Source organism: Carcharhinus amblyrhynchos, chromosome 4 (genome assembly GCF_965287045.1).
Source record: "Carcharhinus amblyrhynchos chromosome 4, sCarAmb.v2.hapA, whole genome shotgun sequence".
In the NCBI taxonomy this organism is placed as follows: domain Eukaryota; kingdom Metazoa; phylum Chordata; class Chondrichthyes; order Carcharhiniformes; family Carcharhinidae; genus Carcharhinus; species Carcharhinus amblyrhynchos.
This window is the reverse complement of record NC_137327.1, coordinates 49,188,272-49,202,753: the sequence shown is the minus strand read 5'-3', so window position 1 is coordinate 49,202,753 and position 14,482 is coordinate 49,188,272. Positions and strand designations below refer to the sequence as shown.

General features: G+C 42.0%; 1 protein-coding gene across 2 annotated transcripts in view; it reads left to right on the top strand.

Annotated features, from left to right (window-relative positions):
- nup93 (nucleoporin 93) overlaps positions 1–14,482 on the top strand; it is a 128,042-nt gene that overhangs the window by 16,404 nt on the left and 97,156 nt on the right. For both annotated transcript variants that reach the window (XM_080187122.1, XM_080187119.1), the window contains exon 2: positions 8,618–8,815. In XM_080187122.1, coding sequence (XP_080043248.1) covers positions 8,637–8,815 — 179 coding nt within the window. In that variant the 5' untranslated portion in view covers positions 8,618–8,636. The remainder of the gene's footprint in view (positions 1–8,617; positions 8,816–14,482) is intronic.

Sequence of the window (14,482 nt, the reverse complement as noted above, 5' to 3'; positions counted from 1 at the left end):
AGACTTTCAACCCAGAAGGTAGAACATGTCTCTCAGCAAATTTAAAATGGTTTATTCAAAAAAGAATACTTGTTAATACAGAGGTAAAATATGGAATTACTTAAATTGGAATGTGTGAGGGGTTCATATGGGTAAGCCCTCTTAATCGAATATATACAGTGCATGTCTGAAATTATAATCAATTTACTACGTCCTTTCCAAATCCGACCTGATTTCGATTGTAAATAATTCAATCAATACAGAAGGAAAAAGATATATTTACGAAATCCAGAACAGACTTTTACAACTTCCAATGGACAATCAAGCAACAGAAGTGTAACCCTGTTTGGTACCCTGTAATAATCTTGTCACTTTAGATAACTTCCAGTTTCTGGCTAGCCAAGCACTTTGTTTTTATCCCTGTCATTGGACGTCATGTCAGGTCAAACTATTAGTTAACTATTGGTTCTTTAATTACACCTTCCAATGATACAATTTTGATTAATATTATTAATTTTGATCAAATTATGAACAGCAAGCTTTATTCTCAAGCCAGAACTTGCAGACAATGCTGTTTTATGGCTTATTAAAGAGTTAGAAATATCAATTCGTCTTATAATATTTTTTGCTAGCTTTGCATCAGAGAAACAGATGAGACTAAAAGTAGGGAGAAAGGAATTTTGAATTAATTTTGAAAAGAAAATTTGGTTTCAGAGAGAATTGTAGAGGCAAGTGATGTAACAGGAGAAAGTGCAGTGAAGGGGGCCCTTGGCCTCTTATCTTTCATCACCCATATTTGGGAAGAGACAATGGTAAAAGAGAGTATCGTCAATGTAGGGTTAAAGGACAAGTGAAGGGAATGATATGGCAGTTGATTGGGTAGTTCAGAGGAGATGTAGGCATGGTGTTGGGAGTGAATAGGTGGTTGAAAACTAGAGGAGCAGGGGTATGGCAGCAAAGTAGATGGGGGACAGGAGACAGAACACCAAATTTTCTCCATAACCCCCACCCAAGGTCAACTTGTAACTTAATGTGCTGCCGCCTTCACCTCATCGCATTGTGCTACCTCTCATTTCACATCTGAAAGGAAAGTAAAAAAAAAGAAATTGACAGAAGGAAGTACAAACATGCATCAAGGCGAGAGAAACAGTACAGCGATACTGGTGCAGATGGTATAAAAACAAAAGTAAATGAGATGAACCATTTTCTCCCAACTTATCAGCAATAGCCCTTTATATTTAAAAGAAATCTTGTTTGTTTGCACCTTGCAATGTGACAAAGTTGGCAGGAATTCCTATTTCCACGTTTATGACAAACTCCCGATATTAAGTTGTCATGCTGTAATTACATTCTTCTCCTGGTAGAAGAACTGCATTACCACCACTGAGACCTTGACTTATTCTTCTTTTTCCTAACTTGCATTGGGTCCTTGTCTCCATGCATTAAATGTAAAATCTCTGTTTCATCTCTAGTCCCTCCAAGGTCTTGGTGTACCCAATCACACTCATCTTCTCCAACCTTGATGTCCTTAAATGTTTTTCAGTCACCTGACTGTTAATTTCTATCCACCTGTTCTGTTCATCATGTGTGTCAGCCATGACTCCGTTGATATCATTCTCACCTCTGAGTCAAAAGATTGTGGGTTCAAGTCCCACTCCACTATTTGGGAGCACAGAAGTCAGCAATGATGCTCCAGTGCAGCATTTGAGGGAGTGCTCCACTGTGGGAGATGCTGTTTTTTTGATGAGTTGTTAAACTGAGGACCTGCTGTCTCAGGTGGATGTAAAAGATTTGTGGCACTATTTTGAAGCAGAGTAGGGGAGTATTCCCATGTCTTGGTCAATATTTATCCCTCGATCAACATCACAGAAACAGATTATCTGATCATTATCTGCCATTTGTGGGAGTTTCCTGTGTGCAAATTAGCTGCCTTAGTTCATCCATTACAGTATTGGCTATATTTCAGAATTACCTTATTGGCTGTAAAGTGCTTTCAAGTGTTTGGCAATCATGAAAGATGCTGTATAAATATACATCTTACTTTCATGATTGGCAATGTTCAGTCACTTCAGTCCTACTCCTTAAAGCCCTCTCTCTAACCTTCTGCAACCTCCATCTTTTAAAAAAATTGCTCACGGTCCACCTGTTTGACTAAAAATTTTCATCACTTCATCTAATCTTTGTTACTGTAACTTGGTTCTAAATCTTCCTATTTAAGAAGTGCTTGGGAGCTTTTTTATATTAGAGGGCAGTATTATATTGGAGGCAGAATATATACCAACTGTTCCTTTGTTGCATGCATAGTTTTAGTTCAAAGACACGTCAGTTCAAATTAGTGGAAGTTGTTGTCTGCCATCATCTAGTTCTGGCAACAGAACTTGCCAAGTCAAGGGTGCATTGACCCAATTATATTGTCTTGTACAAAGACCACTAGTAATAAGAGTCTACTTAAAAAACGTAGCACATTGTAAATAGCTTATACTTTGCTTTTGAAATTTTGCTTATGCCACTCAGTTTCTTCCTCCCGTCACTCACTTTTCTCTATGCCTCAGGTTTGCTGCATCCTCTCCTTTCCTACTTTATGTACAGTATGCTTTGTCTATATAGTGCACACAAAACAATACTTCTTTCTGGAAACTAATACATGTGACAATAAATTAAATCTGATTCATATTGGGCTGTAGTTCCATGGGTGCCTGCACTTGAAATTTAATTTCTGAAACTTCACCTATGGTGTTGAAAAGCTACAAAAACACAAAATGTTGGAAAATCTCTGCAAGTTTGACAGCATCTGTGGAGAGAGAAAAAAAGCATTTTGAGTCAGGATGATTCTTTGTCGAAGTTGTTAAACAGCTAGCTTGTTTTCAATGCAGTACTTTTCTAAAAATGACCCAAATTCTTGTACTGCGTGCGCAAATGCTGTCAGATCATTGAAATGATTATTGAGTATATATGTATGTAACATTCTGAATTATCCTTCATTTCGCATAGCTCTAGCTGTATCCAATCAGTTGTATTATTTGATCAGTTTAGTAATTGAACTGAATTTTTTCAGTGAAATTGTTTTGGTTTTCTGCGCATTGTTTTTACCTTATGTTTTAAAAAGTAGTTTCAGTAAAGCTTTTCAGCTTTAGGTAGCCATAAATCCATTTTATGTTTAATATTATGCTTACTGGACATCCTGAGCTATAAAGTTGAGTGGTACTACACAGTTGAACGGATTAGAGGACGTGATGTAGGATCATTTCTCAACGGAGCTGTCAATCTATAAGCTTTGAATTCAATCTGTGAAAATGAGACTGGGAGTTCTTGTTGCCATCTTATATTCTACATCTGTTAAGGTGTGAGTACGCTAACCAAATTGGTTTAAATCTTCATTATAACGACTTAGAAACTTCTGTGCTACAGGGGTTCTGATCTAGTGCTGCTGTGTTTGAGATTACATGTTTTTACAAAAGGTCCATGTAATTGTAATTGCCTTGTTTTTGTACTATAAAACACTCTAACTGTACTGTAAAACTGAAATAACCAGTAGTTAAGCAGTTTACAAGCATAGGATTTGAGTAGAATTTCCAAAGTTGTTCAAACAAACCTGACATTTTGAAATTGCCCAGGCCACAATGTTCTGAAGTTTATGACTTGTTTTTTAATCAGAATCAGTTTGAAACTAATTCAAAGGGATCCCAGGTGTCATCAAATTCAAGTGTTTTTCACTTAAAAAGCATGCTGTTTCTGCTGCATTGGAATATTTTCTGGATCAATGGCATTGTGTTACGTTGTGTATCTGACATTGCCTTTTGGCAGGAGGCTTCATGGCTGCATTACTGTGTCTGGGCTAGTGCTTTGGTAGAGCTAAACAATTCACTGCATAGCATTTTCCCCACAGCCCTGTAATTTTTTTCTCCTTCAATTATTTATCTAATGTCCTTTTTTTAAAGTTAGTCTTGTGCCTAGCTGTATTTTCACCATCCTTTCAGGCAGTGTATCCCAGATTGTAACAATTTGCTTTTTGTAACAATTTGCTTTTTTTTGAAAAATGTTTCTCATACTACCTCTGGTTCTTTTGCCAGTCGCCTTAAATCTCTGTCATCAGGTTACTTGATCTTCAGACCACAACTAACAGTTTATCCTTATTTACTTCCTCAAAGCCCTTGAACACCTCTACCAAATCTCCCCTTAACCTTTTTGTTCTGGTGAACACTTCCGGCTTTCTCAGTCTCTGCACATAACTGAAGTATTGCATAAAGAAACAGCAATGGCATCCTTGCTGACATGGGAGTTTGCACACACAGGATCTACCAATCACAAATCTGTGCAACCTGGTAATTGACTGCTCTGCTTGGGGAAACAAGTCCTCCTTGTCTGTTCTAGTTAGGCCCCTCATAATATAATACATCTCAATCAAGTCATCTCTCAGCCTCAGTTTGAAGGGAAACAGCCCTAGCCTATCTAATCTTTCCTTGTAGCTAGAATTTTCCAACCCAGGCAACATTCTGCATAAGGAATAAAAAGTTTGAAATGTCATGTTTTGGGCACTAACCAAGGCACTCAGAATTAGGAATTTCAATTTTTTGATTAGTGTGTAAATATTTTGAATGTTTTTAATCTGGTAGAATTTATACAGATGCTCTACCTTTTACCTAGCTTTTTCATTTGCGTACTTTCAGACAATTAAAGCTTTTTAGTTTTCTATGGAGACATTTTGGCAGATATGATTATTGAGTGGCTTATTCAGCCTGAAATGTAGCAATTTAAAATAGCACATTCAAAGATTTGAGGGTGTTGCCTGCAAATTTGCAACAAATGCTCTGTCCTTGCATTAGCACAGAAGCTTCACACGCCTCATTTTACACAGAGCCTACAAGCTGCATTTGGGGGAGGGATAGATCCTTTACAGTTTTCAACATATTCATTAGTCGTGAAAAATATGGAAACATTACATTTGTGTGATTGAATGCGTGTATGGTTCACCAGTAAATTGTAGCTACCATGATGTATTTTAAATGACCTTGAATTCAAGATTGCAGTTCAAAAGACACCTGGGGACTTTCTCACTAACATTAGATGAAAGCAAATACACCTGGTTGTATCCTGTGCTTGCCTTTCTAAATTTAATGCATATAATTAAATCCATGATTATTGCTAGTAAGTTTGTGGGACCATAGTTACAGAGTGGGATATATGCTATCCTGTTTTAATAGGGGAGTTTTTATATTTTATATTTACTCTAAAGATTTCATAATATGGTAGCTTGCCTCAAAAGAAAGCATATTAGGGTAATTAAATTGAAGAGGTCTTTATTCATAGGACGAGCGATTATAGATTATTCAGTCATGAATGCTAGAAAAAATCTGCACGGTTTGATGTAGTTAGCCTATCTGCGGAATTCAGTTATGACTATAGAAAGAGGTTATTCAGCCCATTTGTCTGCATCAACTGAAAGAAAACAAAAAAAATCTAGTTACCCCTTCTAATCCCACCTTCCAGTACCCAGTCCATAGCATTTCAGTTGTGGATCTAGATACTTTTTAAATGAGTTGTGGGTTTCTGCCTTAACTACCAATTCGGGCAGTAAATTCCAGTCACCTATTAAACTCTGGGTGAAAGTTTTTTTCCTAATATCTCCTGTAATCCTCCTTCAAATCATCTTAAATGTGTGCTGCCTGGTAATTGATTGCTCCGCAAGGGATAATCATTCTTCCCTGTCTACTCTATCTAGGCTCCTCAAAATTTTGTACACTTCAATCGAGTCACCTGTCAGCCTCCTCTGTTCAAAGAAAAGCACCCTAGCCTACCTGACCTTTCAAGCTGCAATTTTCCAGCAACATTCTTGTAAATCTCCTCTGAAATCTCTCCAGAGCAATTATGTCCTTTTTAGCTTGTTGATCAGGACTGTATGCAGAACTCCAGCTATGGCTTAACCCGTGTTTTATACAGTTGCAGCATTACACCTCTGCTTTTGTATTCAATACCTCCATATGCCTTTTAACCACCATATCTGACTTGTAACCTTCAGGGATCTGTGGACATGCACTCCAAAGGTGTCTCGTGATATCCTGCCATCTATTGAGTATTTCTCTTTGTTTGTCCTTCCAAAATGCATAACTCCTCGCTTCTCCGGATTGAATTCCATTTGCCTCTTGTCCACCCACTCAACAAAACCATTGACATCATACTGGAGTCCGGAGATATCCTTTTCACTATCAACTACGTGGGCATCTTGTATCATCTGTAAATTTCCCACTCATGCCTTCCATGCTTGAGTCCAAATCAGCAATGTATACCACAACAGGGGACCCAACATTGAACTGTGTGTTACACGACCAAAACTGCTTTCTGGTCACAAACATCCATTGGTCATTAACCGTTGTTTACTGTTACATAGCCAATTTTGGATCCAATCTGCTACAATATGCAATATCTCATGGGCTTTTACTTTTCTAACTAGTCTGCCATGTGGGACCTTGTCATATGCCTTACTGAAATCCATGTAGAAACTTCCACTGTACTGGCCTCACTAAACCTCCTTGTTGCTTATTCAACTCGATTAAGTTAATAAGACACAACTTTCCTGTAAAATCATGCTGACGTGCTGCCATGTTGATCTATGCTTTTCAAAGTGACAGTTTATTCTGACTCTCATTCATTCTAATAATTTGCCCATCACCAAAGTCAGACTGACCAGACTATAATTATTTGATCTATCTCTCGCACCTTTTTTCAGAATTTGCATGCCCCCAATTTTCTGGTATCTTGCCTATATTTAGGATTGAAAATTGATCCTCAGGATATCTGCTGTTTCTTCCCCCCCCCCCCCCCCCCCCAGCTTTATTTAATAGCCTGGGATATAATTTTTCTGGCCCTGATGACATATCCACCTTTAAGGACGTCAGCCCTTCCAGTGCTGCTTCTCTTGTTATGCTTATTGTATTTGATATTTCACACTCCTCTTCTGCAACATCCATCTCCTTTTGTGAAAACTGAGGCAAAGTACTCATTAAAAACCTTGCCCTTTTTTTTGTATCAAAACATCTGTACATCCCTGATAGGTTCTAGTGTTTCCTTGGTTATCCTCTTGCTCTTAATGTACTAAAGTGTTTTCCTTGATTTTTACCTATCCATATTTTTTCATTTCCCCTCTCAGCTTTCCTGATTTTTATTTTTTACCTTCACGCCTGTATGTTCTCCTCCCATATACTAAGTATCATGTTTAGGCACAAAATTATAACTGAAAAATTCTACTGGTTTTAATTTCACCAAATTTCAAAAGACAATGAAAGTGGAGTTGATGTAAAAGTTCAGCCTTGATCTTATTGAATGGTGAAACATCCTGGAGTAGAAATGGCCTACTCCATTTCTTATGTGATATTATTGCCCATAACAATACTTGCAATGTGACGTGCAGTGTTCTGCATCAAAGCATTCACAGTCCTCTATATGTCAAACAGACCTTATTTAAATTTTCAGCTGGAAATATAATGTTATTTTTTAATGATATGTACATCTGGCTCTGTGTCTGTCGACATGGTGGTGGGGTGGCAGAGTAGTTAACACTGCTGCGCCTCAGCATTAGAGTGACTCGAGTTCAATTCTCGGCTGCACATTCTCCTTGTGTCTGCATTGGTTTCCTCTGGGTGTTCAGGTTTTCTTCCACAGTCCAAAGATGTGCAGGTTAGGTGGATTCACCGTGGTAAATTGCCCCTCAGTGTCAGAGGGATTTGCAGTGTAAATACATGGATTTATGGGCGTAGGGCCTGAGTGGGATTGTTGTCAGAACAGACTGGGGCTGAATGGCCTCCTGTACTGTATGGAATCTATGATCCTGTAACAACTCATTTGTGTTGCCAGAGCATTTGCCCAGCATTCTGTTTTGGATGAACCGCAGTGTTTTTCCAAATTCAATTGTTGGGAACCAGTTCTTTTGACTCTTCTCTCAATCCCTAATTCCTGCCACTGATTCCAGCCCCTTTGCCAACCACCTTTCTTAGGCTAAAATGAATAGTTTAAAACCTGGTTTCTATTGGATCCTGAGCTTAGCTCAGGCTTTGCTTCAATAAAATGGCCTCTGCTGTTATCTCACTGTGTTGATAAAACTAATCCATGCCTTTGACCCCTCCAAACTGAACTATTCCAATGATATCCTGGCGATGCTCTCATTCTTGGCCTTTTGCTGACTTCAGTTCATTAAAAGCTCAGCTCCCACGTGCTATCCCATGTCTCAATATCTCAATCACATCATAATCTTACTCTTGTTGACCTACTTATAGTCCTGTTCCCCAATTTATCATTTTAAGCTTCTAATTTTCATGCTCATGTCATTTTAGGAATTTGTGTCTCTCCATCTCCAATCAGCTTCAGCAGCCTCACCATGCCCCTAATAAACCCTCCTTTCTTAACTCTGGTCTTGTGTTCATCTTTTGTTCCTTGATTAACCATAGACACTACTGCATACTTAGAGCTGTTTGCCTCTTCACTTATCTCTTCGATGCTTGCAGCTGAATGCCTGTTTTTTTGATGTTTCTGAAGCACTATGGAATGTTTCTCTAAGTTAAATGAATTGTGCAAATGCATTTTTTTAGGTGTAAGCTGCTCATATGCAGGGGTGCACTGGAATCTCTAATTTTTTTTCTTTCTGCAGAACCCATTCAGTATTTATTATGGATATGGAAGGTTTTGGAGAACTGCTGCAGCAGGCTGAGCAGCTTGCAGCAGAAACTGAAGGTGTATCTGAGCTTCCACATGTAGAAAGAAACCTGCAGGAGATTCAGCAGGCTGGGGAGGTCTTACGATCCAGGACCTTGACTCGCACATCACAGGAGACAGCCGATGTCAAAGCGTGAGTTTAAAGGCTGAGTTTCCTGACGACTATCATGAATCCTAAGTGTAGTTTAATGGATATTTCGTTGAGAATGTTGTAACAATGACATTTCATCATTTTGGTGTAAATCTACTTAATACAAATTGAAGCAAGACTCCACTTGCCTTCACTAACATGTCCATTTGTATAAAATATGACATGATGTCCTGTGGTGCTCATGTCAATTCGCATGATGTGCTGCTTTTATGAGGACAGATTGTTACACCATTTAATGAACAATTCATTACTTTGCTGCTAAGGTGGAAATCTGAGCTTTTAAGGATTCTTCTTGATTTTTCTCTGCTTGAAGGTGGGCTCTTGACAATTATTTGCTGATTTACTGCAAAATGCTGAGAACTTTTTTCCAAAAAAGTATTTTATTCATAGTGCCATGATTTCCTTATTATGACTATGGCGGAATAGGCTGGAGGAGGTGGAAGCCCATGTGTGTGGGTCAGATTAGTACCAACAGCTAGCCGTCTAGCTAACTGGGTTAAATTGAGAGAAAGTGCTCACTTAAGTAACTGACGTAAGATCTTAGGTTAATCATTGGGTTAATTTTACTGCAAGTGTACAACCTTAAATATTTAGATGCTCAATTTCAACGTGTATATGTGTCTTGGGCTGGAGTACTGTGTGCAGTTTTGGGCGCCGTACTTACGCAAGGATATTTTGGCCTTGGAGGGAGTGCAGAGGAGGTTTACTAGGCTGATACCGGAGTTGAGGGGGTTGAGCTATGAGGAGAGGCTGAATAAATTAGGCTTGTACTCGTTAGAGTTTAGAAGAATGAGGGGAGATCTCATTGAGACGTATAAGATGATGAATGGGATGGATAGGATAGAGGTGGAGAGACTCTTCCCGCTCAGGATAGTAGGACTAGGGGGCACAGCCTCAAGATAAAGGGGGGGCAGTTTAGGACAGTGTTGAGGAGGAACTTCTTCACTCAAAGGGTGGTGAATCTCTGGAATTCTCTGCCAGTTGAAGTGGTGGAGGCTACCTCGCTAAATATTTTTAAGAAGCGGGTTGATGGGTTTTTGATAAGAGAGGGGATTAAGGGTTATGGGGAGAGGGCGGGAATGCGGAACTGAGCCACGACAGATCAGCCATGATCTTATTGAATGGCGGGGCAGGCTCGAAGGGCTAGTTGGCCTACTCCTGCTCCTATTTCTAATGTTCTTATGTTTATTTTGTATGTACTTTTTGTCTTAAAAAAAACCCTGTTTTTCACTCCTGTGTTGACTCTGTCAAGTGACACCCTGTTGCTGAGGTGGCAGACAAGCTATCCTGTGCTTCGGATTGTGTTGTTCTTTGTTCTTTCATGGGATGGGGGCTCTGCTCTGACAAGGCCAGCACTTGCTGCCCCATCCCTAATTGCTCTTGAACTGAGTGGCTTGCAAACCCACTTCAGAAGGCATTTGAGAGTCAACCACATTGCTGTGAGGTTTGGAGACTCATGTATAAAGAACAAAGAACATCCCAGCACGGGAAACAGGCCCTTCGGCCCAACGAGCCCGCGCCACCGCATCTTCCCACACCTACCCTGCCCTGTGTGTATGTGAGTGGAACCCCTAATGTAGCCAGATTCAGGGGAGAATAGTGTCAATTTGGTACACCAATCAGCCTAAGAGCACATCTTTGGGGTGTGGGAGGAAACCCATGCAACCACAGGGAGAATGCGCAAACTCCCACAGACACAGGCCCAAATCCATGTATCTGCACAGCTAGCAGTGATGGTCACTGAGCTGTTGTGGTGCCCATCTGCTGGTCCAGGATTAAGCACACACAACGACACGAAGTACTAGGCCACTCCCGGAACCTCCAAGAGCAGCCCACGCACGACCCACCGTGTGCATGCCCCTCGTTTGACAACAAGGTGGACCGACCCTGTGGAATAAAAAGACATTACGTTAACATGTAATACTACATTTCCGGTGTCGTCCCGATTTAATACCCTCTACTATAACCCTCCATCCTTGCTTCGCTCATGCGTCTATCTAAGTAAACCTTAAACAAGTCCAATGTGCCTGCCTCCACCACCCTACTCGGTAGCGCGTTCCATACCCCCACGACCCTCTGCGTGAAAAACATTCCTCTCGTATCCAAATTATACTTCTCCCCCCTCACCCTTACATCGTGACCTCTCGTAATTGTCCCCAATCTAGGGAAAAGCCTACCACTGTTGACTCTATCTATTCCCTTCAGTATTTTATATACCTCTATCATATCCCCCCTTAATCTCCGTCTTTCTAAGGAGAAGAGCCCCAGTTCCTCCAACCTTTCCTCGTAACTCAGTCCTTCCATGTCAGGCAACATCCTGGTAAACCTCCTCTGCACCCTCTCCAGGGTCTCCACGTCCTTCCGGTAGTAAGGTGACCAGAACTGGACGCAGTACTCCAAATGCGGTGTAACCAACGTTCTGTACAACTGAAGCAGTAGACGGCAGCTCTTATACTCTATACCCCTTCCTATAAAGGCTAGCATTCCATAAGCTTTCTTCACAACCTTCTCTACCTGTGTCGACACCTTCAGAGAGTTGTGCACCTGCACTCCCAGGTCCCTCTGTATCTCTATACTCTTAATCAGTCTACCTTTTATCACATAACTCCTCCCTGCATTATTCCTTCCAAAATGCATCACCTCGCATTTGTCAGGATTAAATTCCATCTGCCCAATATACCAACCTATCTATATCCTGCTGTGTCACCTGACAGTCCTCCTCAGTATCTGCCAATCCTACCATCTTGGTGTCATCCGCAAACTTGCTGATCACACCACGTACGCCCTCTTCCAAGTCGTTTATATATACTACAAAGAGGAGAGGTCCCTGTACGGAGCCCTGTGGCACACCACTGGTGACTGGCCTCCAGCCAGAAAAGATCCCCTCGACAACTACTCTCTGTCTCCTATTTCCCAGCCAGTTTTCAATCCACCTAGCTACCTGTCCTTGTATCCCGTATGCCTTAACCTTTTCTACCAGCCTACCGTGAGGGACTTTGTCAAACACCTTACTGAAATCCATATAGATGACATCAACGGCTCGCCCATCGTCAACCGTTTCTGTCACCTCCTTGAAGAATTCCACCAGATTCGTAAGGCAAGACGTTCCCCGAACAAAGCCATGTTGCGTATCCCTAATCAGATTGCAACGCTCCAAATGCTCATACATCCTATCCCTAAGAATTTTTTCCAATAATTTTCCTACCACCGATGTCAAACTCACTGGTCTATAATTACCAGGGTTATCCCTACTACCGTCTTCTTCCTGACCAAGTCTTCTATACCCCCCTGTAATCCACGGCTCTCTAATCCTGCCTTTCCCATCCTTCCTCTTTACCGGCACATGCCTTTCCTGCACCATTTTCAGTTTGCCCATAAAAACCTCCCACTTACCAACCGTGGACTTGCCAGCTAACAACCTCTCCCAATCAGTGTCCTTCAGCTCCCTCCTAATCCGACTATAGCTCGCCTTCCCCCAGTTCAGAACCCTCCCCTTCAGACAGCACTCATCCCTTTCCGTTTTTATCCTAAAGTAGACAGACTTGTGGTCACTGTTTGCCACATGTTCGCCTACCTCAACCACCTGCCCCGGCTCATTTCCCAGCACTAAATCCAGTATAGCCCCCTCTCTGGTCGGGCTAGTTACGTACTGCTCTAGGGACCCTTCCAACACACACTTTACAAACTCCTCTCCCTCTGTAACCCCAGCTCTAGGCACCTTCCAATCCACTCCAGGAAGATTAAAGTCACCCACTACAACCACCTTATTCTTTCTGCACCTATCTAAAATGCCTCTGCAAATACCTTCCTCCACTGACCTCGGGCTGTTGGGTGGCCTATAGTATACCCCTAGCATCGTAATCTCTCCCTTTTTATTCCTCAACTCCACTCACAGCGACTCAATCCCTAACTCCTCCATATTGTCCTCCCTCTGCACTGCTGTGATGTGCTTCTTTACTAACAACGCCACCCCACCACCTCTCCTCAACCCTCCTCTGTCACACCTAAAACACTTATACCCAGGAACATTCAGCTGCCAATCCTGCCCTTCACGTAACCACGTCTCCATTACTGCCACCACATCTAACTTCCTCACAAATATCAAGGCCCTAAGCTCATCCGTCTTACCCGTCACACTCCTCGCATTGAAACAGACGCAGTCCAACCCACCAGTGCCTCTCAGAACCACCTCCTCCCTGATATTTTTCCTTTCACCCAAACCTACCCTATCACCCAACTCACTAACTCACTCTTGACCCCAGTGTCTAATGAGCTATTAGTCACATCCCCACCCCCCCCTCCCTGTTAGTTTAAACCCTGGCTAAACACTCCAGCTAACCTCCCTGCTAAGACATTTGTCCCCCTCCCATTCAAATTTTCCCTATCCCTCCTATACAGTTGCCCTTTTCTCACAAATACCTCCCCAGTGGTCTACAAAAGTGAAGCCCTCTACCTTGCACCAATCCCTCAGCCATGCATTCAGCTGCATGATCTCGTTATTCCTAGCCCTACCGGTACTAGGCAGCAGCCCAGAGAATGTCACCCTGGAGGTCCTGCTCTTCAGTTTGCACCCCAACTCCCTAAATTGCCTACGTACATCTGCCCTATTCTGCCTTCCTACGTCCCTCTCCCCTGCGTGTATTATTACCTCTGCCTGGGTCCTCTCCCCTTTCAAAATTCCCTCTATCCTTTCCGTTATGTCCTGTACCCCTGCTCCAGGGAGGCAGACCACCATCCTGGAGTCACGCCTCTGCCCACAGAACCTCCTGTCGATTCCTTTGACCTTCCCATCCCCTACCACTATCACATTGCCAGCCCCCTTCTGTCCCTCTAAGTCATTCTGGCCCTCCTGTCTATCCTTTTGTGCCTCTGTCGATGAACCTTGGGGAGCCACTGGGGAAGTCTGAGGACCAGGACTATTCTTCTTCTTCCTCTTGACAGTTGTCCACTCATCCTGCTCCTCGGCCCCTGGGACCTCCTCTTGCTCATGGTTCCTAGCCATTAACTTTTCATTTTCCCTGACCAGAAACGTATCCAGTAAACACACCTCTAGTTGCCTGACCTGGGCCCTTAACCGCTGCAACTCCAAACACTTAACACAGATGTGGACCCTCGGGAGACGTGATGCCTCCAAGAACTCCCACATGTGGCACCTAACACAGCTTATGTTCCTCCCCATAGCCCCTGCCATGTCCCAACCTCCCTTGAGTTTGTATGTGCCGAAACGCAACCCGGGAAAGATAGAAACTGCAACTCACCTTCTCTAAGCCTGCTCTCGCCTAAGGCCAGAGAGCCAAAGCCCAGACAAGGTAAGGGTGGCAGATTTCCTCCCCAAAAGGCATTAGTGAACCAGATTGGTTTTAATGACAATCAATAGTTACATGGTCATCATTACAGAGACTAGCTTTAAATTCCAGATTTTATGAATTGAATTTAAATTCCAACAGGTGTCATGTGAGATTTGAATCCCTGAGCATTAGCCTGGGCTTCAGGATAACTATTCTAGGCCTCAGGATTGCTATTTTTACAACATTTATTTCCTCTTAATATGTTTGCTTAAAAAGGATTTTGTATCAAGTGGAACTTAAACTTGATACAGTGTAACTGTAAATGTCTAAAACTAGCCCTGTATTTGAATAGCTGAGGGCA